The sequence below is a fragment of the Filicampus tigris genome, chromosome 14 (assembly GCF_054856515.1).
Source record: "Filicampus tigris isolate MCC_2025a chromosome 14, RoL_Ftig_1.0, whole genome shotgun sequence".
NCBI classification, from domain to species: Eukaryota; Metazoa; Chordata; class Actinopteri; order Syngnathiformes; family Syngnathidae; genus Filicampus; species Filicampus tigris.
This window is the reverse complement of record NC_141230.1, coordinates 1,616,476-1,642,500: the sequence shown is the minus strand read 5'-3', so window position 1 is coordinate 1,642,500 and position 26,025 is coordinate 1,616,476. Positions and strand designations below refer to the sequence as shown.

The 26,025-nt window shown below is 41.1% G+C and overlaps 1 protein-coding gene across 1 annotated transcript in view; it reads right to left on the bottom strand.

The window, feature by feature from the left end:
• Nucleotides 1–5,701: 5,701 nt before the first annotated feature.
• LOC147136045 (interferon alpha/beta receptor 1a-like) overlaps nucleotides 5,702–26,025 on the bottom strand; it is a 63,903-nt gene continuing 43,579 nt past the window's right edge. Inside the window, exons 6-9 of the mRNA XM_086051936.1 lie at nucleotides 21,007–21,160; nucleotides 20,544–20,701; nucleotides 14,639–14,811; nucleotides 5,702–8,387 (exon numbers count right to left, since the gene is read on the bottom strand). Of these exons, the coding sequence (XP_085908062.1) occupies nucleotides 8,261–8,387; nucleotides 14,639–14,811; nucleotides 20,544–20,701; nucleotides 21,007–21,160 (612 nt within the window). The 3' untranslated portion in view covers nucleotides 5,702–8,260. The remainder of the gene's footprint in view (nucleotides 8,388–14,638; nucleotides 14,812–20,543; nucleotides 20,702–21,006; nucleotides 21,161–26,025) is intronic.

Sequence of the window (26,025 nt, the reverse complement as noted above, 5' to 3'; positions counted from 1 at the left end):
AGAGAGAGGGAGACAAAGGCCAGGCCTTTTTATCTCTTTAAGAAAAAGGTTGAGGGGGTGAGGTGTCCGCCCACAAACGCCCAACAACCCCCGCCCACCAAAATTGTGAGCGTTTGACTTCTTTTCTTGTGAGTACGAATAAAAACTGAGCCCCATTGTCTTGTGAATACAACTCTCGCTTCTACGACTACAAGTCTTCACTACGCACGAATTGCCGGCTGAGGACAAATCACTTTTGTGAGTGCACGAATCTGCACAACATGCAAATTAGGATGACGTCACGCAGAACACAGGCAAGTCCCAAGGGGAGCTAATCGATCCGCGATTCCTCTTCCTGCGCATGCGTATATATGAAAACTAAGATGGCGAACACGAGCGGATCGGACGGCGCTTCCAGCGGCTCAGGAGACGCATCTTCACAGCATCTAATGTCAGCAACGTGTATATCCAATTGATTCATATGTTTTTCATAACGTCGTTCTGTCTCAAATAGCTTTGGACTCAGGCTTACGGCGATAGATTGCAATCTAATGATGCGTTTCACTGTTAGCATTAGTACTTTGATTGAAACAGAGCCATGAGAAAATGACAACATAGAAATTAAAATACATGACAAAATCATGAGTACTAAATTTCATAATTATACAACACATCAGAGTATAATAGACAATTATTTCACTGAGTATATTATTTGTAGGCATAACATTTATTATTCAATATCATTGGACACTATGAACAGGCAATACTTTTTGTGTGTGAAATTGTATTTATGTACATCAGTTTCAATCAGTTGAAGTCTGATTTCTGACACCACACATGAAGAATTAACACATTGTTTGATACATTTTCTACGGATGTAACGATTCATCTTAAATCAATTTAAACTGCCTAAGATATGCATCGATTAAAAAAAATAAATAAAAGAAATTAGAATCGATTCACAACACCATGTTAACAATAGCCGCTCTCAAATTATTTGGCGCAAATCTTTCTCTTAAAAATGCCTCATCTCCTGCTGGAGAAAAAATGATTGGTGCCGAGGAAGGGTGAAATATGTTTACAAATCCGGTATTTCCTTTAGTATTTATAGGTAGTTTCATAGTATTAGTGCAACTCAGAATAGTGTATTGTTTTTTGGTTCCATTTTAAAATGCACTAAACATTCAGCAATAAAATCTTTACGGTCACAATTCAATTTCAATTACTGGTACTCCACTAAAAACAAGTCAGGAATCCTGGTACAACCTGCACAGGTTAGTGCAAGTTGAATGTACTATTATCTTGTCTTTATTCTTTTGTACAATACCTTAAAGATCTCTCCCTGTAAGATACTGATAGTCATATAAGAGCAGCAGCTTGCTGGTGCGGTTATGCCGCAATTTACATATGATCCGATTAGTCAACTAATCACAACTTCTGTTGGTGAATAGTCGACTAGCAAAATAATCGTTTGTGACAGCCCTATTTGACACTTGAGTCTGGGCTGGAGTAAATCGTTTCATCCAGGACATTTACAGTGGATCTATTAAAATCATTTCTGGAGAAAACGTAATGGGGTATGCTGAACAGATAGAGGTTCTGATGATACTGCAGTGGACTTCGGGGGTGGTTTACAAAGTGCTGCAGCTGGGCTGATTTGCTCAGAATGAAGAAACTACAGAAGAAAAAGAGATGTTAATATGATTCAGATGGTTTTATATCATGCAACCACTTGTCAAAATAAAATAGAGTAAATTCAACGGGGTTTTTTTTCAGTGTCCTGACAAACTATAATTTGATGCATATAAAACACACAGTGACATTTCATATATTTTTCTAGGAATACACAATCACAAGTTTGCTCCATGGGGCGTATTCATAATTTGCTCTTATTATGCATACTAGATGTTGTATAGAGACTCAAATATTCTACAACTAGGTACCAATAAAGACTGCTGGTGCTTTGGATATGCCAGAGTTACCGAGGAGACGTAGCGTGAACTCCCAGTCAGCCCTGTTTTAATGTTAAGTCACCTGCATTAAAGCCAATTCCGATGAAGCTGACGTGTGTGCATATATTTATTAATATCCGAAGATATTACACTACCAACTCATAAAAAATATACACAACACACACTCAGTGTCTACAAACGGTATACTGTATTTATGAATATGTAATATTTGTACCAAAAAAAATTTAAGGACGATAACAACAATCAGTAAGATGTTAAAGCGGATAAACCTCACTTGTGTCACTACATTTCAGTATAAACTAGTTCACAGAATAACAAAATAGCCCTTTGTGATATGTCTTCACTATACATGCATATTAATCAATTGGATATACACGTTGCTGACTTTAACTGCTGTGAAGATGCGTCTCCTGAGCCGCTGGAAGCGCCGTCCGATCCGCTCGCGTTCGCCATCTTAGTTTTCTTATCTACGCATGCGCGGGGAGAGGAATCGCGGATCGATTGGCTCCCCTTGGGACTTGCCTGTTCTGCCTGACGTCATCCTAATTTGCATATTGTGCAAATTTGTGCTGTCACAAGAGTGATTCGTCCTCAGCCAGCAATTCGTGCATAATGAAGATTCGTAGTCGTAGAGGCGAGAGTTGTATTCACAAAACAATGGCACTGACAGTTTTTATTCGTACTCACAAGAAAAGAAGTCAAACTCTCTCAATTTTGATTCGTACTCACAAAATTCAAACCCTCACAATTTTGATTTGTACTCTCAAGAAAAGAAGTCAAACCCTCACAATTTTGATTTGTACTCACAAATTATTACTATTTCGGATACAAATCTTTAATCACGGATATGCCTTTTACTATTACGGATAGGAATCTTTAAATCACGGATATGCCTAACGAAAATCACGGGCAGGCTCCATGAAGTCTGTTTTAAGGCCGTTCGAATCCACATCCGTTGTCTGGATAGGTTTTCAGGTGACGACAAGTGGCTCCTTATCAGTATTTTGGGTCTTCCTGAGTCCTAGCATGTCCTTGTAAAATCCAATTGTCAGGGTCCTCTGGTGATTCAATTGTTTTTAAGTGAGGCTGGAGCAGACTTGATGGCATCTCCAGGCTGAATCAGTCTAATAACCTGAAGATGTGGTTGGTCCACAGCCATTTGCCAAAATCAAAAAAGTCCGGCCCACTAATCGTCCCTCATGCGTGTGACGTGGTCATAAGGCGGCCAAAGCCCCCCACACGTGTCAGTTTCATTTTACTATGAACTTTAGACCAGGTTAGTTGGATCATTGTTTTATTTACTGCATCACTCATGGCTTTAAACCAGTAAGAAGGCGTTTTGCAATGTGTTGTAGCCAAAATGAAGATGTGTTGTATTGCATTGTATTGGGCAGGTGTGTTTGCTGGTGTGATGTTTCAAAGGCTGGGGGCACGATGGGGGCTTGACATGAGCGCGGACTTGGAAGAACGCGGATGTCGCCGGCTTGGTTTTTGTACTCTTGGTAGGCCTTCGTCAGGGCAAGCTCGAGTGGACTAGCATGGCACTGCTTTTATACAAGTAGGCCACATGGTCTAATGTGGGCTGGACACATGCAGTCAGCTGGTGCAAAACATCCAATCGGCAACATTTCAAAAACAACTACTACAAATAAATCACAATTGACAATATAAGACCTTAAAGGAAAGGAATAAAACCCAGTTCGCCATTGAGACCACAAAACTCTGTGGCTCTTAATGTATAAATCCAATAAGATTCCCTCAGTAGTAGTCTTTTTTAATCTGTCCCATTACCGACCGATGTACTTTGTGGGTAGTAATATGTGGACGTGAGTGTGCAATAGCAATACAAAGTATTATACAACTTGAACAAAGCGGTGCCTGGGAACTCAAACAAGGTGGCGTTTTTTGGAGGTTAATGACAAAAAGTGTTTGCGGCTCCCAGTGCTCTCTTTTTAGTGGAAACCGGATCAAAATGGCTCTGAATGTGAAAGGTTGCCGACCCTTGAAGTAAATCATTGATTTGCCATCTGAAACCTTGTTTCATGTCATCAAAAGTACCTCCTAAAAAAGGAAAAGACTGAATTTCTTCTAATTGCTTTCCATACATCTTTATAGACACTTCTGTGGTCCTTGTCACCGTCACTACCTTAGTCTTTTCAACAGAAAATTTGAATCGTTATTGCATGGCTATTTCCCGACCATCTCTGCTGCTCTTTGTATCTTTTGATAAATTCAATATTCTTGCCTCTCTTCCATAAAGTTTCATCATCTGCAAATGATGTCATGTCATGTCATCTTCCTATACAGGGTCGCGGGGAGGTGCTGGAGCCTAACCCAGCCGTCAACGGGCGAAGGCAGACTACACCCCGAACTGGTCGCCAGCCAGTCGCAGGGCAATCTGCAAATGATGACTGTCCAATATCAGAGTGAGCTGTTCATGTCGGACGGAGATTCTTTTTTGTAAATACCCGGAACAATCAGTGTTACGGGCATGGCATCTTTGCGTTCAGTGATTTCCCTAACAACGTATGAACAATATATATTGTTTTGCAGCTCCGCAACATGCTTTTTTTTTTTTTTTTAAATACTTTTATAAAACAAATTAGCCCAAATGTCAATATCAATTGCTCACTTCTTCAAGAAATAAAATGGACATTGTAAACTTACTTTATTTCATGGAGGTCTATTTCAACTTTGTCTTGAAACAGACCATACAATATAGTATTCATTTCTGACTGTCACACTGAGGAGAAAGTAGGGAGGGAGATACAAAGACGTACTCAAAATGAATGGCCGCAATTGGCCGTCAGGTCCAGATCTCTACCTTGGGGCAGATTCATAACCTTTATTGCTGGGGTAAGGAACTCTGGTTCTTCGAGAGCCATTTCCTGCCTGTGTTGGATCCCTCCCTACTCCAACACACCTGACTCAAATGATCAGGATCGTTTCACTACCGAGCATGGTGATGAGCTGATTATTTAAATCAGGTGTGTTGTAGTAGTAGAGAAATCCAAAACAGGCAGGATATGACTCTCGAGGAACCGGAGTTCCCTACCCCTGATTTATTGAGTATACAGTACCATATATACCACGCACCCCTAGCTTACATAAAAAAGTTATCATGTTGGGGTATGTTTATTCAAATTAAAAATTGGTGACGCCCTCTTTTTTTCTTCTAAATGCATTGCTGAGGTATTAGTCTGGGATACGGTGTCGGCAGGGAGCCAAAATCAAGTGACTTGGACAAAAAAAAGTGATCTATAAAAGCTATTGCTGGTAACACTGTTAACTAAGGCTAATACGTGCCAACACTGCAGCTCTGCTTACTTTTTATCTTTGAAGTTGTAGTCCTTCAGCCGCTGCTTCCCAAATCATTGACGGAAAAACTCAATGTGTGGGTGGTTTTACTACGTTAATATGCCCCAGTGTTTCGTAGCAGTAAGTTTAAAGAATAGGGCTTGGCGACAATACCCATGTCAGCCTTCTACAGTCTGGAGCACAGCCAAGCTTTTGAAAAATACTGTACATCCGATTCATCTTCATCAAGAAGGACTCCATCCTAGAGACCATCCTGAGAAAGTGGAGTGCTGTCCAGATTTCAATTGACTCATCGCAGACAAGTCATATTCACAGGTACATTTTCAGAAACCGGTAGATAACTACAGACTGACTAGATTGTTTAATTTCACACTTGATGGATGGGCAGACTCTCAGAGACTCAACTGTTTGTTATAATAAGCATGAAAAAGTCAATTTTCCAAAATATTTTAATACTCTAATAGATTCAAACATTTGGCATAGAAACAAGGTGACAATAAACAGATACATGCAGATTCTATAAGAATCAAAATTGTAAGGCAACTGAACCATATAAACATAAAATTCAAAATTCTAAATAAAAATAAATAAAGATGGTCTTGTCATCAGACTTGTGTGCATCGGACACTCGGCTAAAGGGGCAGGCAGAACTGTTCACTGAACGCCACCTGATGGTGTGTTGGCTCAGATGGTGGGGGTAGATTAACCTGGCAGACCCAGAAGCATTGTGAGGGTCTGTTAGGAATGTTTGGCAGAGTCCCCTGTCAGATGGAGTTTTAGCTCCCACCTCTGGCAGAACTTCGCCCTCATTCCGGGAGAGGTGAGGGACATTGAGTCTGAGTTGAACCATGTTCAATGTGCCTCCATTGTTGGGGCGGGCGGGCGGGCAAGCTGTGAGCGGAAGGCCCCTCATGGCAGCAATCCTCAAATATGTTGGTGGACACCAGAGGTTAGGGATACCGTCAACTGAAGGTGTCTTATTAGGCCTTTTTGGCCTGTGGAACGGGAACGCAGCTTCAGGAGTCGCGAAAGCAAAAACTTGGTCTTGTGAGGAGTTTGGTGAGGCCATGGAGCACAACTTCCAGACACCTTTGAGGAAATTCTGGTCCACCATCAACATCTCAGGAGGCGGAATTAATGCACCGTCAACACTGTGTATATTAGGGATGGGGTGCTGTTGACATCAACTTGGGATGAGTTATTTGTGAGAATACTTTGAAGACTTGCTCAATTATAACAACATGCCTTCCTTTGAGGAAGCATTCTGGGGACTCTGTGGCAGGCTTTCTTATCTTTGGAGTTGAAGTCACCGAGGTGGTTACAAAGGTCCTCGGTGGCAGGGCTCGGTGGATCTCATCCACCCGGACGTAAAGTCTCTAGATTTTGTGGGGCTGTCCTGGTTGACACGCCTCTGCAACATCACATGGAAATCGGTTACAGTGTCTCCGTATTGATAGACCATCGTGGTGGTCCCCCTTTTGAAAAAGGGGATTGGAGGGTGTGCATGTTCCAACTACAGGGAGATCACACTCCTCTGCCTCCCAGGTAAGGTCTATTCAGAGGTTCTGGAGCGGATGATCCGTCAGGAACTCGAATCTCAGATTCAGAAGCAAATGTGGATTGGAGCCGTGGACCAACTCTACGCCCTCAGCACGCTTCTGAAGGTGAATGGGAGTTCACTCAACCAGTGCTCGACTGTGTCCTTGGGGAGTTTTGTGAGGGGTGCTCCTGATACGGGCTGTTCGGTTCGGTTCATGTACGACCAGTACGACCACTGTCAGACCACTGTGAGACTTTGAACTGACGGCAATAAGTTAGATTCATTTCCAGTGATAATTCTCGATCAAGGATTCTTCCCTTTTTCACAGATTCTGTTCATTATCTTTATGAACAGAATTTGTGTTGGGGATCTAATTTTGGTGAACTCAGTTTTACGTCTCTGCTTTTTGCAGATGATGTGGTCGTTGGGTTCATCAAGCCCAGATCTTCAACTGTCGCTGTAGCTGTTCGCATCAAAATGTGATGCGGTTGGGATGAACATGAACACCCTAAATATAAGACCTTGGTCCTCAATTGAAAAAGGGTGGAGTGCCCCCTCTAGGTGGGGGACGAGACCTTGCCCAAATAGGAGGAGTTACAATTGTCTTGGGGTCTTGTTCATGTGTGAGCGAAGAATAGAGCGGGACATCGACAGGTGTCTAGTAGCCATCCACAGTGATACGGACTCTGTATCGATCAGCTGTGATGAAGGAGCTGAGCCAAACGGCAAAGCTCTCCATTTACCAGTTGATCTACATTCCTACCCTCACCTATAGTCACAAGTTGTGGGTTGTGACCCCCCCCCCAAAAAAAACAAGATCGCGGATACAAGCAGCCAAAATGCGTTTCTCCGCAGAGTGTCTGGGCTTCCCTTGGAGATAGGGTGAGAGGCTCTCACTCATCTGAGAGGGGCTCAGAGTAGAGCCGCTGCTCCTCTACGTCGGGAGTAGCCAGATGAGGTGGCTCTGGCATCAGATCAGAATGCCTCCTGGTCGCCTCCCTGGCAGGTGTTCTGGGCACGTATCACTAGGAAGAGGCCCCGGGCAAGATCCAGGAAACACTGGAGATAGTATGTCTTCCGGTTGGCCTGGGAATGTCTCAGAGAAGTGCTAGATGTGGCTGCGCTTCTCTGCTTAAATTGCTGCCCCCACTACACATTTGGATAAGCAGAAGACAATGTGGTTGGATTTTTTTTATTTGAGACCTCCATACTCTGCCCTTGATGTGCTTGGGACAACTAGAAAAAATAAATTCCATATTTTTCTACATATCATAAACACACCACAATTTCTATAAAGGAGACCCTCCTAAATGTATGGCAACATTTTGGGGAAAATATGTCATGGTCCATTGCATATCTTCAGACACACAGGTCTGTAAAACCTTCAACTGTAATCCCACATTGACTATCATGCCCCGGAGTCATATCGTGCATTTTCGCAAGATATAAGTCAACAGGGCCTTGGCAGGCCCTTAAGGAGTATTGACTGCTGTTGAGCTGCTGTTGCTGGCATTTGCTGCCTTCTTTCTTCTTCAGAGTCTCTGCTTCTCCTTATGTCCTGATGACTGTACAGAGCACTGTAAGGAACACAGAACATAACACACTTCTTTATAACTTATACAGTATACTGAATATTATTGCTGTAAGTGTGACATCAATAAAATATGTTATCACGGCAGTTCAGGATATATTTTTCTCTGAACAAAAATCTTGATTCTGATTCATGTAATTCACAATTGTTTTCCACTGGTCACTATATGTGTTGTATCGATTAGTTCAGACTTATTTAACTTCTTTAACACCTCCATATCCCCAACGATTGTGAACTGTAATTTTATTTTAAGCGACAGCCACAAAGTAGCAGCCAAGTTTACTATTCGACAGATAACTGTCGCTCACCCCCCCAAAAAATTGCTTTAATGAATTGCTGTCAAATTGCTGTGGGGATTTAGTGAAAATAACTTATAAGCAATGCACGAGTAGTTGTAACGCATTACATTTGGAGACCGTAATGACAGTAATCTAATTACTTTTAACTAGTGACAAATTATATTTGAGAAGAAACGTGCTTCATAAGTGCTTGATAACTACCAAACTGAAGAAGGCCCAAAGGATGGTGTCTTCAATGCATTGGAATGAATAAAAAAAAAAATCCTTGTTCATCTACCCAGGTTGATTGTAAATTTTGTTGTGGAGACGAAATCTATTGTATGTGGGGGCCGCTGGAGATAGAGTTTGAGTGTGCCTTTGTATTCCACAAAAAAGTTGTTCAAGTATTCAAATGAGTACAACAAATCCAATCTTCTGAAACGTAATCTTATCTTAATTAATTAATATCAGTTCAGAACATGAGCGGTTCTGCAGAACGTGAACAAGATTATTGGTGAGCTGATCCTCCTTCTCATCGCCATTGTACTTTGCATACTGCTCAGCATGTCTAGATGAGAAATGATGTGATTTCTTGAGTACCGCAATTTTTTCATTGTATTCAAGAAGTTGGTCTGCCCATGTCCAGAACAAACATTGCATCTCCTGTTTTTCCTGAAAATGTCTGTTTTCGTTGACAACTTTTTGCTTCACAGCAGGTTTTGAAAAAGATATGACTGGGACTGGGTGACAGGATATCTTTTCCTTCCATTTGGTGTCACTTCAAAATTATGTTTAGCCGAATGCTGTCATAAGCCTGGTAGTGCATGAGTGATTAACTCCTTCACTGCCAGACATTTTCAGACCTTCAGACATTTTAGAAAACATTTGAAAAAATATATAAATAAATTCCTGGGATTGAATGGCTGGACTGTGAAAAGACGAGTGTTACAGCCCACGTTGTGTCGTGGCCGTTTTAAGTTGTGTGTGTGTGTGGGTGCTCTCCCCTGCTCTGCCCTGATTGCCTTCGTCACCAGTTTAGCCATCCAACCAGAGCAGGGGAGAGTAACCAATTTAGTTAATTACTTTCAGGTGTGTTGACCAGCACCAGTTTAAGAGGGACTGGGTTGCTGGTGTTTGGGGCTAACTGTGGGTGATGCAGTCAGTCCCTGGTATTTTGTGTTTGTAACCACTGTCTTTTGTTTAGTGCAACAAATTCGCAATAGCCTTCATGTATCCTTTTCTGTAGCCACACTAACCATTCGTTTTCGCCATAAATTCAACCAGTCATTGCTCAGTAATTATTCATTCGTGTGTCCACTAGGGCAGTTGGGGTTCGGGGTGATCACCTAATTTCTTTGTTGTTGTAGTTTAGTTTAGTGTGGTGTTATACTGGCCAGTTTTTTTGTTCGTGCACTTTTCATCTACCCCTTCCAACTCTCACACCTAGACCCCTCCTTCTTGCCATCTCGAGGAGGGATCGTAGCAACGAGTAAAAACCAAAGTTCAGCTTCTATTTTTCCAACCACTGACAGGTTGATCAGAGCTAAATCTTGCAATTTGTGCAATGGGTGACTGAGGCAGATGAATGTCGGACATTTTTAATCAAAAATGACTTCTCAAGAAAAACTGGACATTAGGAAGAAATGTCAACCAAGGCCATAGCTGGCTGCCATGTTCCAACTAGGGCTGCCAACATTAGTCGACTGATCACGACAACGTTGACGATCAAAATTGTCAAGGCGTTGTTTACTTATATATGGTCAGGCAAAATGATCTGACACATTTTTCGGTTAAATAAAAGGCAAAGAAACAAAAAAGTGTTTTTATTTTCAAAAAGTACATATGCCATTTTTTTCATATAATGCCATTTTGCTTTGCTTCTTTATAATGCCATTGTTTTTCGTGTCTTTTTCAGTTGCTGCTATGAATTGGCTGGTGAGCATCGCGCTTTCATTGTAGAAACATTTATCAAAACAAACGAATCTGTAACTGCAACACAACGAGCGTTCCGTTTGCACTTCAATCTTGGTAGACATGATCCTGTACCAGCTCGAAACAGGATCTTGTATGGGTTACCAACTTCAGAGTTACTGGATCTGCATTGAAACGAAAATCAACCGGCCGACCTTGCACCGCCACAACATAATGAAACAGAATGGCATTATATGTACTTTTCGAAAATAAAAAACACTTTTTTGTTTCTTTGCCTTTTATTTAACCTACAAATGTGTCAGATCATTTTGCCTGACTCTGTATATTTACAGTGATCCCTCATTCATCGCGGTTAATGGGAGGACAGAACCCGCCGTGATAAGTGATACCCGCAAAGTAGAGTCGGACTTATGATGATTATTATTATTATTTTATATGCTATTTATTGTACTGTTTCATTTTGGGGGATTTGCGCCTCTGTTACGCTGTTGCGAACCCCAACATGGTTCCCACACTTCTAAATACTTGTTAAACAATCAATTTAACTATAAAAATGCAAAATGAAGAATATAAATACCAAGCTTGCAGGCTGTGATCAGAATTTAGCTTCGACCGACCGCGGCAGCTGATGAGCACGACGGAACGTTCGCTAAAAAGTAAGATAAAGTTTTAATTTTTATCATAAAATTGACTTACCTTAACTAGAATGCCATAGTGTAATTTAACCAATCCTGCACTTTAAAACGCTTGCCGCCGTTGTGAAAAGTGAAAGTAAAAGCGGCCGCTTCTTCTTCTTCCATCATTCTTCTTCGCCTGCTTTTTCTTCTTGTTCTCGTCCTACTTAATTTCAAAAACGAAGAAGAAGCATGGCCGCTGGGGGATCACGCATTAACTTTATCTTTGCACAACAACATCAATAAAGTCCTTTGGATGAAATGCAACATGTGATTGTAGTTAAGTTAAGCTGTTTTAAGACAACCTAAGACAAAAGTAACAAACCCTTTCACACTTTATTTGGCGATGTCTTAAGTCGTCCGTGTCGCTGGCCGGCCGTGAGCGCAGCGCACTGTACTATCCGATTTTTACAAAACTTTCTTAGAGCAAACACATCATTACAAATATGGAGGAGAAAGTATCAGGCTTGACTCTGACTAAATCAATGGCACATTTGAATAGTGGACGCGACTAAGCGAGAGGCTGCGATGACGCGCACCGAGTCAGTTCATGTACAGTACAGTGTCTGGAAAAAGTAAATCCACTTGTGCTCTCGTTGGTCGATGTCGCGCTGGGAACCAGTCACCGCCTTTTATGAGTGCCTGCGAGTATGTGCAAAGCCTCAGAGTCAACTCATAACTTTGAAATAATGCGTCTTTCTGCAATATAGCTCCCGATATGGCTGTGTTGTTTCATTTTTAATTTATGAATGCTTCTGAAAAATCCGCAATGCACTGAGGGCGCGAAAGTTGAAGCGCGAAGTAGCGAGTATATATAAATATATACAGTGATCACTGTATATATTTAGTTGCCGCATTGTTTTTCTCTTGAAACTGCTTCGTCTCACGCTTGTCCTGTTGGCTGCTTGGGTTTTTGCAACGCACATGCGCAGTAGTGGTAATCCGGGTCATCTGTCATGTAAACAGAAGCATTGTGGGTAAAGTAGTGTAAACTCTAACTCTTGTTGGCAACAGAATCCGAACGGTATGGCGCACCAAATTTCACCAAATATACTCAATACAATGCAAACCTGCCTTTCATGGCAGCACGATGGTGATGCCCGATCATTTAAAAAGGGAAGTAAGTTGTGGCTTATGCCTGATTTCATTTCTGACAGAGGCACAGTCGTGTCTGTAAACTTGCAGCAGTTAGCATACACCTGTTACAGTGTGCGTTTCACATAATGTTGTAACACAATGTCCTATTTGGTACGCTTACCTATCGTTGCATCTACTATGGATTAAGGAGGAATTAGTCAATGAACTTGCGTTTATTAACAATAGTGATGTTAGGGTCTGCATCGAGGCTTCAAAGTGTGTGCCAAGTAATCAGCAAAAATCCAGGTGAAGTGTGGTTTGGAGCGTGGTTTGATGATGTAATCATTGACGTTAGAATCTTTCCGAAGCACCGTACCACCTGACTGATTCAGAAAGTGGTCTTCTGGTTTGGCGTGTGAACTAGTGATGGGCTAAATGAAGCGGGGCTTCGAGCACATCTTGAGCAACAGTGGGCGTGCCAAATGAAACCCGGATTCTGAGCGTGTATCAGGTCCCAAAAAAAAAAAAATCACGTGACTAATGACTAACAAGGCCTCGGTTTTTGCAGATGACGCCATTGGATCATTCAACGTATCGTTGCCTCATAGCACTGGAGACCTTGCACCTCTTTGCATTGCCAGCGTTTGTAATGATCTTAAAGATAGGTGGCGAGTTAGGGAGTCACACTGTGCGTTAGAAAAGAATACTTGAGTGCTCAAGTAGCCGTTTTGCAGTCTTTAGTCATTTTTATTATATACACATTTTGGAAATTTCGCAGCAGGCATAACTACATGCTTGTTTGGCATAGTGGTAAGGGCGCCGCCTATTGACCAGGAGGTTGTATGATCGATCCTTCATAGATCTGTATTTGAAAATTTATTCATGGTTATTCATCAACATTGTGCGAATTATGTTACGTTTATATTTACTCCATGTTTGCACTACACACCTAGTGCTAAAACTGCAATACTGCTACTTATGGTAGTTTAGTGTGAAGCCTATAATCTTATTTCATTCTTTGTACAATTCTGTCTGACTGCTTGATGATGCCATAGATAGCTTAAAACCATGTGCAAACCAAATTGGCCTCAATGATTCATTAATCTTAATTTCGCCATCTTGGGACATTCTTTCATAACACTTAAAAGCATTTCACGATTTCATCTGCTATACTTGCCACTGTACAGCAGGATTATAGTACATTTCATTGACCACTTGATAGCGCCATAGAGTAAATGATTACTAATGAATACAATACAATACAATACAATACAATACAATACAATTTTATTTATATATATGAAGTGTTGGTACGTGCCGGTACAGTTGACTGAAAGTATCGATGCTTCATCTCATCTCATAGGGGAGTGGTGGTGCGAGTGAAAGTTTAGTCAGAATCGCCAAAAGAAGCCCATTTAAAATTAGAGGCGGACCAGCCTATAGAAGGGTATTTTTTTTTTCCCTGCCGGAAAAAAAGGCGAATGATGGAGGACGGAAGGGTTCCCACACTGCAGACGGATGATGAATAACAGACACTCAATTTTTTGTAAAATGCCCAGCTCTGGCGATTACTAGCTAGCTCTGATTACAGAGTTAGTTAATTAACTACTGTAGCTCAGAGAAGGAAAGACACAAATCAGCATCTCTGATGAATATGATGTATTTTATTTAATGTTTTTGTCCTGTTAAATGATATTGTAGGTTTGGAGTCATTCACCACAATGAATGAAGCAGCCAGTCCTTCCTGCTCGCTCCAAAAGTGTGCTTTTGTGCTGCGTCTCTGAGCTTGTTTACCTGTGTTTGTGTATTGGCGCTGGGTTTCGCCTTCCTCTCCTTCTTCTCTATCCATCTCTCAGCAGTAACGCTAAGTACAGCATCTTATGCTTTTTATTTTAATGTATTCTAATTTTTTTATATTAAAGTATTTTGACATAAATTTTGACTTTAACGGTGAAATCCGACATACACGGAAATTCGTGTTACATCGCCAGTGTAGGAACGGAACTCGTTTATAAATTGACGACTTCCTGTAGTTCTATTATATTGTATATTGTCTGTTATTTTGTAAAAGTCCAACATGATAGTGGTGGTATTAAGAGGTGGATTCGGTCGCTTAAGTCCCCACTGAAGGCTCCAGTTTGCACCGCAAGCCCCAATACAATAGAGACCACAGCATTTCAACATTCAGTTGATGTGGCTGCTTGTTTGTGTTTACGTTAACATAATCATTTAGCCTTGAACGATCACTATGTAAAATCAATGCAAAGTGAACTTACTTGGACCTACTAGCAGGCTCCAGACCAAAAGGGGACATCGGTGGAACTTTTGAGGAATGACTGTGATGTTCCATGGCCTTTGGGCATATTGTGACTTTATCACAAAAGAGTTCAGCTTTGGATTCCATGGATAGGAGACAGGGAAGATCAGATCCAAGGGAGTCAAGAGTATACTGGGAAGACAAATAGACATAATGGCATACTTGAATGGTATTTATTAAATAGACTTAAAAATCTAGTGGGCATCTCTGGTACTGTTTTTGACTGGTTTTATTCCTATCTCACAGACCGATATTTCTTTGTAAGTATGGATACTTGTTCCTCTAAAACTCATGAAATTAAATGTGGGGTTCCTCAAGGTTCGATTTTAGGCCCCCTACTTTTTAATCTTTATATGCTTCCCCTCGGGGATGTCATCAGGGGACACGGCATCAGCTTTCACAGCTATGCTGATGACACGCAGCTGTATATTGCCGTGTCTCCTGATGACACAGGACCCATTGATACCCTTTTAAATTGCATTTTAGATATCAAGTCATGGATGGCAGATAATTTCCTACAGCTCAATCAGGACAAGACTGAGGTTTTAGTTATCGGTCCCGAAGGTCAGAGAGAGAAGCTTTTACCAAAACTACACATTTTTAATCCCTCACACTGTGTGAAGAACCTTGGCGTCATTTTTGACTCTGAGCTCAGTTTTATTCCTCATATTAAAAATGTAACCAAGATTGGTTTTTATCACCTTAAGAATATCGCCAGAGTCCGCCCGTTTCTCTCTCAGGCTAACACGGAAGTGCTGATGCATGCCTTTATTTCCTGTCGTTTAGATTACTGTAATGCCCTGCTCTCTGGCCTCCCGAAAAAGAGCATTACACCACTGCAACTACTGCAGAATTCAGCCGCTCGGGTGCTGACGAGAACCAGAGGGCGGGAGCACATTACGCCAGTTTTGAAATTGCTGCATTGGCTCCCTGTGTGTTTCAGGATCGATTTTAAAGTACTTTTATTAGTTTATAAATGTGTTAATTGTCTTGGGCCATCTTATTTATCTGATTTGCTTTTATCATACCAGCCCTCGCGGATCCTGAGGTCCTCTGGCGCCGGCCTTTTATTTATTCCAAGGGTGAGGACCAAAATGCATGGCGAGGCTGCATTCAGCCGTTTTGGTCCTCACCTTTGGAATAGCCTGCCAGAGGATGTCAGGTCTGCAGAGACTGTTGATATTTTTAAGAGGAAGCTCAAGACACACCTTTTTAGTTTGGCTTTCAACAACTTTTAAATAATTTATCTTTTCTTTTGATTGAAGATAATTCTATGTTTTGCTTTGAATGTTTTAAAGCACTTTGAGTTGCATTTTTATGTATGAAAAGTGCTATATAAATAAAATGTGATTGATTAAAAAAAAAAAAATGTATATTTTACCCCAAGATCTCTATTTAAAGCCAGCAAAAGGCACTCGTTTTTAGTCATCTCTGTGGGCGGACATTTTGTCTTCTGTCGACTGAAAATGACATCACAACTGCTCACAACAACCAATCACCGCTGACCTGTTTTCTGAATTATACCACGGAGCCACCTTTATGAACTGCCTGCACAACACTTCATGTGCGCTCCCTACAGTTGTTACTGTGTAGACTACAGGGCAGTCTATAGGCAGTCCACATGTAATACCATGGATTATGCCACAGGAGTCAGGACACCATTACGCTGACTGACAGAAACAGCCTTTCTTGTGTGTGTAATCAGGGATAAGGCATTAAATAATGTGGCAAGACGGATCTGGCCCCCGGGCCTTGAATTTGACACCTGTGGTCTCCACTATATGTTGTCCAAAGCGCTTTATTTCAAACGATACCAACGCGGGTTGAAATAATTCACTTTAACCTCCAGGATCCCTCGCCGTACGCGGTCAAGCGGCATAACAAGGGGGTTTTCCAACCATCCATCCATTCATTTGCATTAATTACTTTGGACTAATTTTAAATCTATTTATTTGTTGCCAAGCTGCTAACCTGAGTATTTTCATCTCCTCTCCAGCATAGAAATGGCCAAACTCCCTTCGTATGTCACTGTGAGTTGTCAGTAGACAAAGGTGTTAATAAAATGTCTAACTGGGCTTCAGGGACTGCTTAAGAGTTGAATTTAAAGGGATAGTTGGGCCGGGATGGCCATGTTTTCATTAACAAGTTCGTTTTATATATTTTTTGATAAGGAAAATTAAAATAGTTGTCATTTTCTATTTTATCAATTTATTTGGGAGAAATTAGGAAATAAGTGACTCCATGAATAACGTCTCTTGTTAATGAGGCAAATGGCTGCGCCCCCTACCGTGTGTGTTCCACAGGGTTCTATTTTTGGGTCAATCATTGTACTTTCATTGCTTATAACGTCAGAAAACGGCGATCAATTGGCACCAAAATTTATGTGGACATCCCTACAAATGCCCACTTCAACATATCAAAAGGATTAACCTCTCCGTGGCTGATTTAAATGAGAATGAGGAAATGAGTAGAGCTACATAGATTTATGCTGGGACGAGCGCACACTGCTTTGCAAAAAAATTAAAAATCACGGCTTCTTTGCTGATCACGATTAGGACGGGCGAGGCATTAAACACCAGTCAGGATGTTTACAGAGACTGAAGTGGGAATAAGTGGACGTGCACATTTATTTGGATGAGGAATCGCCCCAGTTTTTCGACCTACAACACGCCGTCCAATTTGGAACGTAACAGCCGAAATGGTGTGTTCCAATGCGGCCACACTGGGCTGAAAGCCCATGCCGCTCCGCGATGATTCGCACATTCAAGACAGCTCCGGTGTTCGATGAGGTCTTAGCTCATTCTCACGCCGAAGCCGTGCGGTGTCGGGACAACACACGCGACTGCTTGGGCGGCAACCCCGCGACATGAAGATCGACGCAGGCTGGACGGACAGTAAGGAGCTAATGTTGTTGTGCTAACGCCTTTTGTTTTAACGACCTAAAGCTAGTTGTTGCTATTAACTGTGCCGTTATCTTACTGTTAGCCAGGGAGGGATAAAGATCCATGCTTGCCTGATGGCCACCTGCTGCTCGCTCCCAGCCGCCATCTGCCTTCTGAGAGTTGACACCATTTTAGCGTAGCTAAATGTCCGAAATATAACCAGTCGAGGTTCGTGTGCTCATTCATGCAATTGTCCGATTCAGCTTGTGTGAAGCAATTGCCACGGTATTTTTGATTTTGTGAGGTGATCATGATGAGCTCACGTTTGCTGTCAATAGATCCAAACTATTGTGCAGAACACTTTTATACTTTCACAGGTTGAAGTGGACAAGAGTAGCAATGTGTATTTGCATTGTGGTGGCGCTCGGTCGCCGTTTTAGACAACAGAACTGACAAAGCGAGACGTAACTACTGCCATCTCACTCACTCACTCACTCACTGACTCACTCACACAAACACACACACGCTTGTACACTTTCAATATGCAGGTATAGTGATGTAACTGCACTCTCCCATTCAATTGCCAGGTTTTTACAATAAAAAATGAGATCACGATAAATAATTTCCCCCAAAATTCCAACCATAAATGCACAATAAAAATTTCCATGGGAAATGTGTCAAGGTCTGATGAATCCATGGTTGAACTTTTTGGCCATATTTCGTAAAGATACTGTATGTTGGGCATTGGAGTTGTCACGATACCAAATTTCTGTTTCGATACTGATACCAATATGTTTCGGTACTTTTCAATAGTTCTTGCAAACAGGTTAAACATTCAAATGTCAATGCTGTCATTTTTTAATGTCACAAAAAGCTAGCATTCCTTTATTTTAAAACAGACTTTGGGAACAATAACTTCAATAACTTTCTCGACTGAATATATTGGCACTTGATCATTACAGATAAACTCTGCAACTGCCCTGTTGAGCCTTTTAGCATCTTTGCTGTCCTTTGGGTACTTCATATGCTGTTGAAAGACATCTTGGAGAGTAGGTTGCTTATGAGTGGGTGGTGTCACCCTCTCTGAGCCAGTAGCACTAGACTTCTGTTGTTGGTGGAGGGAGAAGGTACAGTATTAACATGATCATTTTAATTTGACTGTCATTGCTTTAGTTTACTTGTTCTTATTACTAAAAGGGTTTGTGTTTTGAAACTATACATGAAACATTAAAGGGACATAACTAGAAAAATAAATTGAGGCTCATTATATCATCTAGGATAAGATTAGATATTGCAGGCTGATAAAATGTTTTACAAAAGCGCATTTCAATATAATATTTCATTTACATAATGCGCTGCCTTTATGCCTTAATCTGGTTACTTGAATATTATAAGAATGTAATTACATTTTAAAAAATATATTTTATTTATTTAACCATGAACATGTTCAGGGGTTGAAAGTGTCTTTTTTGGCTTACCTAACAACTGAAAATTTCTACTAGAAAAACTGATTTTATTTTTTAACCAGACAAAACAGTAATATAAAATTGTTATTTGTTAGAATTACGTTTTCATATGTTGGTCTGTCTAAATTGATTTTCTATCAAGGCAATCACAATGTGTCTCTTTACAATATTTTATTAACAGCTTCTACACAGGAAATATATGATGGGTTTGAATTTGTTTTTTCAGACCACTGGTCTTTATAAATGACTAAACAAATACAAATATCACTCCATTTGGCAAATAAAACATCTTAATTTCATCCCCTGGACATGTTTTACCTCTCTGTATTTGAGCTGCTGAAGGTTTACGACTGGGCTGGGAGGAGCTTTAAACTAATTTCATTGACATTATAGTGTAGTGAACTGGTGAACAACATTCTCACCTGTCGTTCTTGACAGAAGTCGCGGAACAAATCCGCATGGTTGTCCTTCAAATGTTTGGACAAATTTGACGTGTTGGCTGCATACCCAATTATAAGATTGCGTGCACACTTGTGCAAACTCAATCTGTTTATTTTTATTCCCCCTCTCAAAAAGTTTTCCTTTTTTTCAATTGAGTTGTAGGATTATAGGACACATTAATAGTGGAGTAAAGTTTTGAAATGATTTATCTTGGTGTCATTTTTTAATGTCACAAAAAGCTAGCATTGCAGCAGGAGTGCGTAGACTTTATAACCACTAAGTTAACTTTGTATGGGTTGTTGAAAAAGGTGGACAACAATTTTGACGTGAAGGGGCGGGACTATTGCAGGACTGCTGGTTCAAGACGCTCCAATTCTTCGTCCAAGCGCGTCGTCTTTTTCACTGCCGTCACTGATTTCAGAGCTCCCGAGATCGTCTGCGTCGGCATTATGGCCCTAAAAAATTTCGGGACATCATCCGCGGTCTCACGACACCGTCACGTGTATATTCTGATGCATTTTATTGGCTAAGAGACTGAGAATTGGATTAAAAAAAATAAAAAGACATGTACACTCTCCCGGCTTTAATGGTAGAAAGACTCAACACCGCTCCCGGCTCTATTGGTAGAAACGTGGTTATGCGCTCGATGGCCATAATGGGTTAAAGTCGGTTATATAAATTCTGCCCAGACAACAAGCACCACCATGATCATAAATTGAAGTTAAGCAGGGGTCAACTGTAAACAATTTTAAACAAGGTTAATCTTTCTTTGCAGCCCGGTACCATATAAACCAGGGTGTCGGGGAACCCACATCATGTTAACATATGTATTGACTTGACTAGTCCAGGGTGTAGTCTGCTTTTTACCCCCAAGTTAGATGGGATAGGGTCCAGCTCAGTCACGGACCTCACTAGGATAAACGATAGAATGGATGGATGGAGTGTCTCATTAAAATAATCATACGATAAATGTGCGCGTTTGTGATAGAATCATTTGAAGGAACAATCAAAAATGTACATCTTGTGTTAGAAAATATTTCTTTTCTGTATTCATTTTTTTGTATTGCCTCCATACCTTCAGGAAAAATGGTGGAAGCTGGATCAAGGGATAGAACGTTTCCTTGAATGTCTTGTAACAGCTAAAGAGAACATACAAGAGGAGCAGCACAACTGCGTAAGCCATCACAAAAGAGCCCAAGAAGTACACAACAGTTTGCCACCAAAGGATAGGGCCTGTTGAAAAGCAGAAACAAAAATGATCACTGTGCACTTTTATGTCATGTCATGCCAATGTTCATCGAGTACAGTACATGCTGTCATTTGTATCTGCACAGTAGTAAGAACAATAGGTGGACTCTATTTTCGTTTTTTTTCAAAGAGTTACATTTGTTAAGTTTACCTCAGGAGAATATTGACAGTCTGATTTCGGATGCAATTGTGTGCGTGTGCGTGTGTGTGTGTGTGTGTGGGGGGGGGGGGGGGGTGTATGTGTGTGTTTGAGGGGTGGTTCCACAGTTATTAAAAAAAAAAATAGTTACCATGAGTCTGAATGCAATTTGGCAAGTTAAATTTGCTGCTCTTATTGGGACGATCAGAACGTGACTGGACCCGAACACAGTACATTGTCCAAGATTTCAGGTCTGGCAAAGTTACCATGTTCGTATTGGTCTTCATGATTTGAGGTTGCAGGACCTGAAAGACAGAGAGAAGACGTTAATTAGGGGCGTTCTAACTGGAATTACAATACAATACAAATTGGAGTGGCAGCGGACAGTGAAATGAATATAAGGCCTTTATTTTGTCTTGGTTCAGTTCCGTTTTAATCAGCAAAGTTGCTGCCGTGTTAAAAGGCACTGTTAGGAAAGAATCTGTTCAGGTATATGTACATTTACAGTTCAAAATCATTCTGTAAATGCAGTAAATAGCAATTTTTTCAACATAGATAGATTGGCTCATATGTTTTTTTTCTTTTTCTTCATTTTTTTTTTTAAATAGAGTGGGTGCGGCTTATATAAAGGAGTGGCTTTTAGTCCAGAAAATGTTATACAGTACTGTATATATAATACATGGCAAGCCATCACACACCCAGACAAAATAGCTTACAGGAGGTGACACGCACACCTGCTGCTGCTGATGCTCCCACAAGGATAGCGTTGTTGAACGCCCGGTCGTTGACGAACAAATCGTTCATCCTGAGGGAGCTATTTCTTTCCAACAACTTGGATTTCCTCTGCCTGACGGAGACTTGGACTGGCGCTGGTGAGTGCAGTGCGATGCTTGAACTATTACCGCCTGCATGCTCTTACTTGGATGCGCCGAGAACTTCAAGGCGAGGTGGAGGAACGGCGACCGTTTTTAAAAACAAATTTAAATGTAATCAATGTATATTCGCCACATCGTTCAGCAGCTTTGAGGGCACTTTCTTTGAAGTTGCCAGTGCCATCCCTCTGCTCTGAGCTGTTATAAACCATCCTCCCAAATACAACAAGGAGTTTCTGAATGACTTTTCAAGTCTTCTTGCCGAAATCATGCTGCGATATGATTGCATCCTGTTCATGGGGGACTTTAATATTCACATGTGCTGTCCTGAAAAAACACTGGCAAAGGACTTTTTAAGACTCATTGACTCTTTCAATTTGGTGCAGTGCGTGTCTGGCTCCACTCACAAGCACGGACATACATTAGACCTTGTCCTTTCTTTTGGTCTATCGGTCTCAAAACTGAAAGTTTTGGACAAGGTGCTTTATGATCATGTGACTGTGCTCTTTGATGTAACGTTTTCCAGTGCTATCTGAGCTAATGCTAGCGTGCGCACGGGCCGGGTTTTTAACCACCTCACTGCTAATCAGTTCGCTGATGCCTTTGATCAGCTTTGTGTTCCCTCTTCAAACACAGAGGAGCTCAGCACTTGGTTCCATACATATTGCCTAAATATTTTGGACTGCGTGGCTCCATTAAAAAAATATGCGGCAAAAAATTAGACCGGGGCCATGGTTTAATGAGAGCACTCGCACAGCTAAACAAGAATGACGCAGAGCTGAATGCAGGTGGAAAAAAGACAGTCTGCAGGTCGCTTATGAAATCTTAAAGGACTGCTGGTGTCGTTACCAGATAAAGGTGAAGGAGTCCAAGAGAGACCATTTGTCATGTCTGATTCACAAATCACCAAAATCCACGTGCCCTGTTTAAAACAATTGATTCTGTGCTGAAGCCCCGTCAACCGACTTGCACGGACTCGTCCCCTGAAATGTGCGATAAATTCTTGCAGTTTTTCAATGACAAGGTTGCTACAGCACTGGCTCTTGTTTCGAACGCCACATTCGACCCCTCTGTCCAAGTTCATGGTTGAGCAGTGTTCAAATCGTTTGAGCCGGTTTCTTTGACATTTTTGGAGGAATTGGTTTGCCATATGAAACCATCGGACTCCACTTATGACTCCATTCCTCCACACTTCTTTAAGGAGATTTGGTAAATCAGTTTTGGCCATTATCAACAGCAGCCTGTCTTCTGGTGTGGTCCCCCAACAGTTTAAGCATGCTGTAGTGCAACCCCTGCTGAAAAAAATTGGCCTTGATCAAGCTGTGCTATCAAATTTTACACCCATTGCACTCACAGATAAGATTTTACTTGGATGAACACAATGTCATGGAAGTTTTCCAGTCAGGCTTCAAGAAGATGCATAGCACAGAGTTAGCCCTGCTATGTGTTTTTAATGACATCCTCCTGGCAAATGACACTGGAGACCGCGTATGTCTCGTTTTGTTGGATTTAACTGCAGCTTTTGATACGGTAGACCACAATATTCTTTTGACTCACTTGAAACACCAAGTGGGCATTAGTGGATGCACCCTAGAGTGGTTTAGATCCTATCTAGCTAGCAGGACTTTTTCTGTTAGCCTAGGTTCCTCTGAGTCCCGCTCTGGCCCTCTATCGTATGGTGTTCCACATTGCATTTGCTGCCCCTGGGTTCGATCCTTAGAAAACACGGTATTTCCTTCCACTGCTACGCGGACGACTGTCAAATCTATATCCCGCTGAGCAAAAAAGACGCACTTTCGATAAGACCTCTTTTGTGTTGCCTAGCGGACATCAAAGACTGGATGTCACTAAATTTCCTAAATTTCAATGAAAAGAAAACAGAAGTTGTGGTGTTTGTTCCCAGTGGCTCTTCTCCATCTCACCTGTTGACCTTTAACTTTGTTACACGTAAGTAATTCCGGTTTTGGTAATTCTAGATTAGGTTTGTTTTCTTTTGTTTCTCAACCACTCTGGTTTAGATTCTGTCTTTTTGACTTTTATTGTTTATTGCACTCATCTGTCTTTCTCCCAATTGGGCTGAGTTCCTTTGTTAATCTTTTGCTGCACTTCTGTTACATTAATTTCCCTTTAGTGTTGTTGTCTCTTCTTCCGGCTTTTAGTTTCCACTGTGCTCTGCCCATCCACTGGTTTTTCGTGTTATCGCGTCAGCCTTATGCTGATGTTGTTCTTTGTTTGAATTTATTCCTCCTTGCTCACGTTTGCGTGCTCCCTTGGTTTAATAAAGCATTGTATAAGTTTTGTTTGGCTCTGCTTTGGGGTTTTGGAGTTCTGGGCACGTGATCGTGACACCCTGGCTTCATATCTAAAGCCGACAGTCTTAAACTTGGGTTCCAAAATGGACAGTGATCTTAAATTGGACCAGGACCAGCAAATCAGCGCTGTTGTAAAGTCGAGCTTCTTTCACCTTAGACAGCTGGCTAAGGTATAGCCCCTACTTTCCCATCAGCACTTAGAAACAGTCATCCATGCCTTTGTTACATATCAGTTAGATTACTGTAATGCACTTTATTTTGGAGTCAGCCAGTCTCCCCTCAAACGTCTCCAGTTGGTCCAAAATGCTGCTGCCCGTCTAGTAACTGGAGCTCGGAAGATGGAGCATATAACACCAATTCCGGCCTCCCTTCACTAGCTCCAAGTGCATTTCAGGGTCCAATTTAAGATTCTCCTATTTGTCTTTAAATCAATAAATGGCCTCGCCCCGGCGTATCTCTCCGAGCTCCTCCACTCCTTCCCGCAGCCTTAGGTCTACGGACCAGGCGCTGCTCGAGGTGCCGATGACCAAGCGGAGCCTCAGAGGGGATCGAGCCTTTTCTGTTGCTGTTCCCTTCCCTCTGGAATGACTTCCCTCTGGAATGACCTCCCATTGGTTGTTAAGTCTGTCCATTTTTAAAAGCCGGTTGAAGACACATTTCTTTTCTCTGGCTTTTGATCAGACCTGAAATTTTTGGCTCTTTTCCGGTGTCAATTGTATATAGTGTTTTATGTCAATTATTGGCTTTATTGATTTCCATTTTTATTCATATTTTATATATTATTTATATCTATATTTATTAATTTATGTATCACAGCCTTTTATTGTATTTGTTTTATTTATTGTATTGTTTGTAAAGTGCTTTGTTACAGTTCTAGCTGTTATGAAATGCGCTATATAAATAAAATTGTATTGTATGACAGCACAGATGCCCAATGCCCAGCTCCAATCACACTGTGCCAGGTGTAGATTACAGTCTAAATAGCTTTGGAGTTTTCATTATAGTTTGTTTTTATTTTATTTTGAGGGTGTTGGGGTTTTTTTTTCTAATTTAGTACATTTTAAATAGTTTTCAGAGTGGGTTTGTTAGTTTTTATTGGTTTTAGTTTTTTATGAATAACAATAATAAATAATAATTTAAAAATATTTAAAGAAATAAATGAATAAAAAAACAAATACAGATACTTCAGCGCAGTGGTCAGACTTTGAAAACAATAAGTGCAGCGCATAATATTGGTTCTAAAATTTGATGTATCACAACACTAACGTCTTAAATAAATGGTAAATGGTCTTTGATTTGTATCGCGCTGTTCCACCTATAAATAAAGCAAGGATGGTCTCGCTTTCCATCCCTTGTTTGCCAAGTTGCCAACTTTTAAAGTGGATTTGTGGCTTGAATTCCTGTTGAGAAGTATTCCATACATGACACTTACAAGTACTTGATTTTATCTGTGAGTCATAGTATAGATAGTAGGGCTGGGAAAAAAAATATTGTATCGTGATGTATCGTGATACTTTTTATGATTGATACTTTCATATCGATATGTTGATGAAGTATCAATACTTTCGATACCTTTTGCACGTTCTATAACATACTTGTGGAACATTTGAGGTCCTTAAAGTTGAGATTTGTGAATGGAGTTTTATTTATTGCACTTCTGTGTATCAGGAACAGTTACTGGAACAGCTTATGCACTTTTCAATCGTGACACTTGAATAAATGTCAAATGGCACTTAAGTTAAAACCTTGGAAACACATGCCTCAGGGGGAGCCAACCACCAGATTAAGCAAGCTGTCCATTGCCAGCATGGTGTGGTAGTCTCCAGTAGCCAGACAAACAACAGGCAGACGGTGGTTGCACTGCAGAAATGGCTTTTATGGCACACTTGGCATGCTTATCTTCACTCAAAATGCTCTCTTTGCTCTTACATGTCCCCAAACAGCTGCACACCGTTTAGCACAGACACTCAGTCATAGGCTATTCTA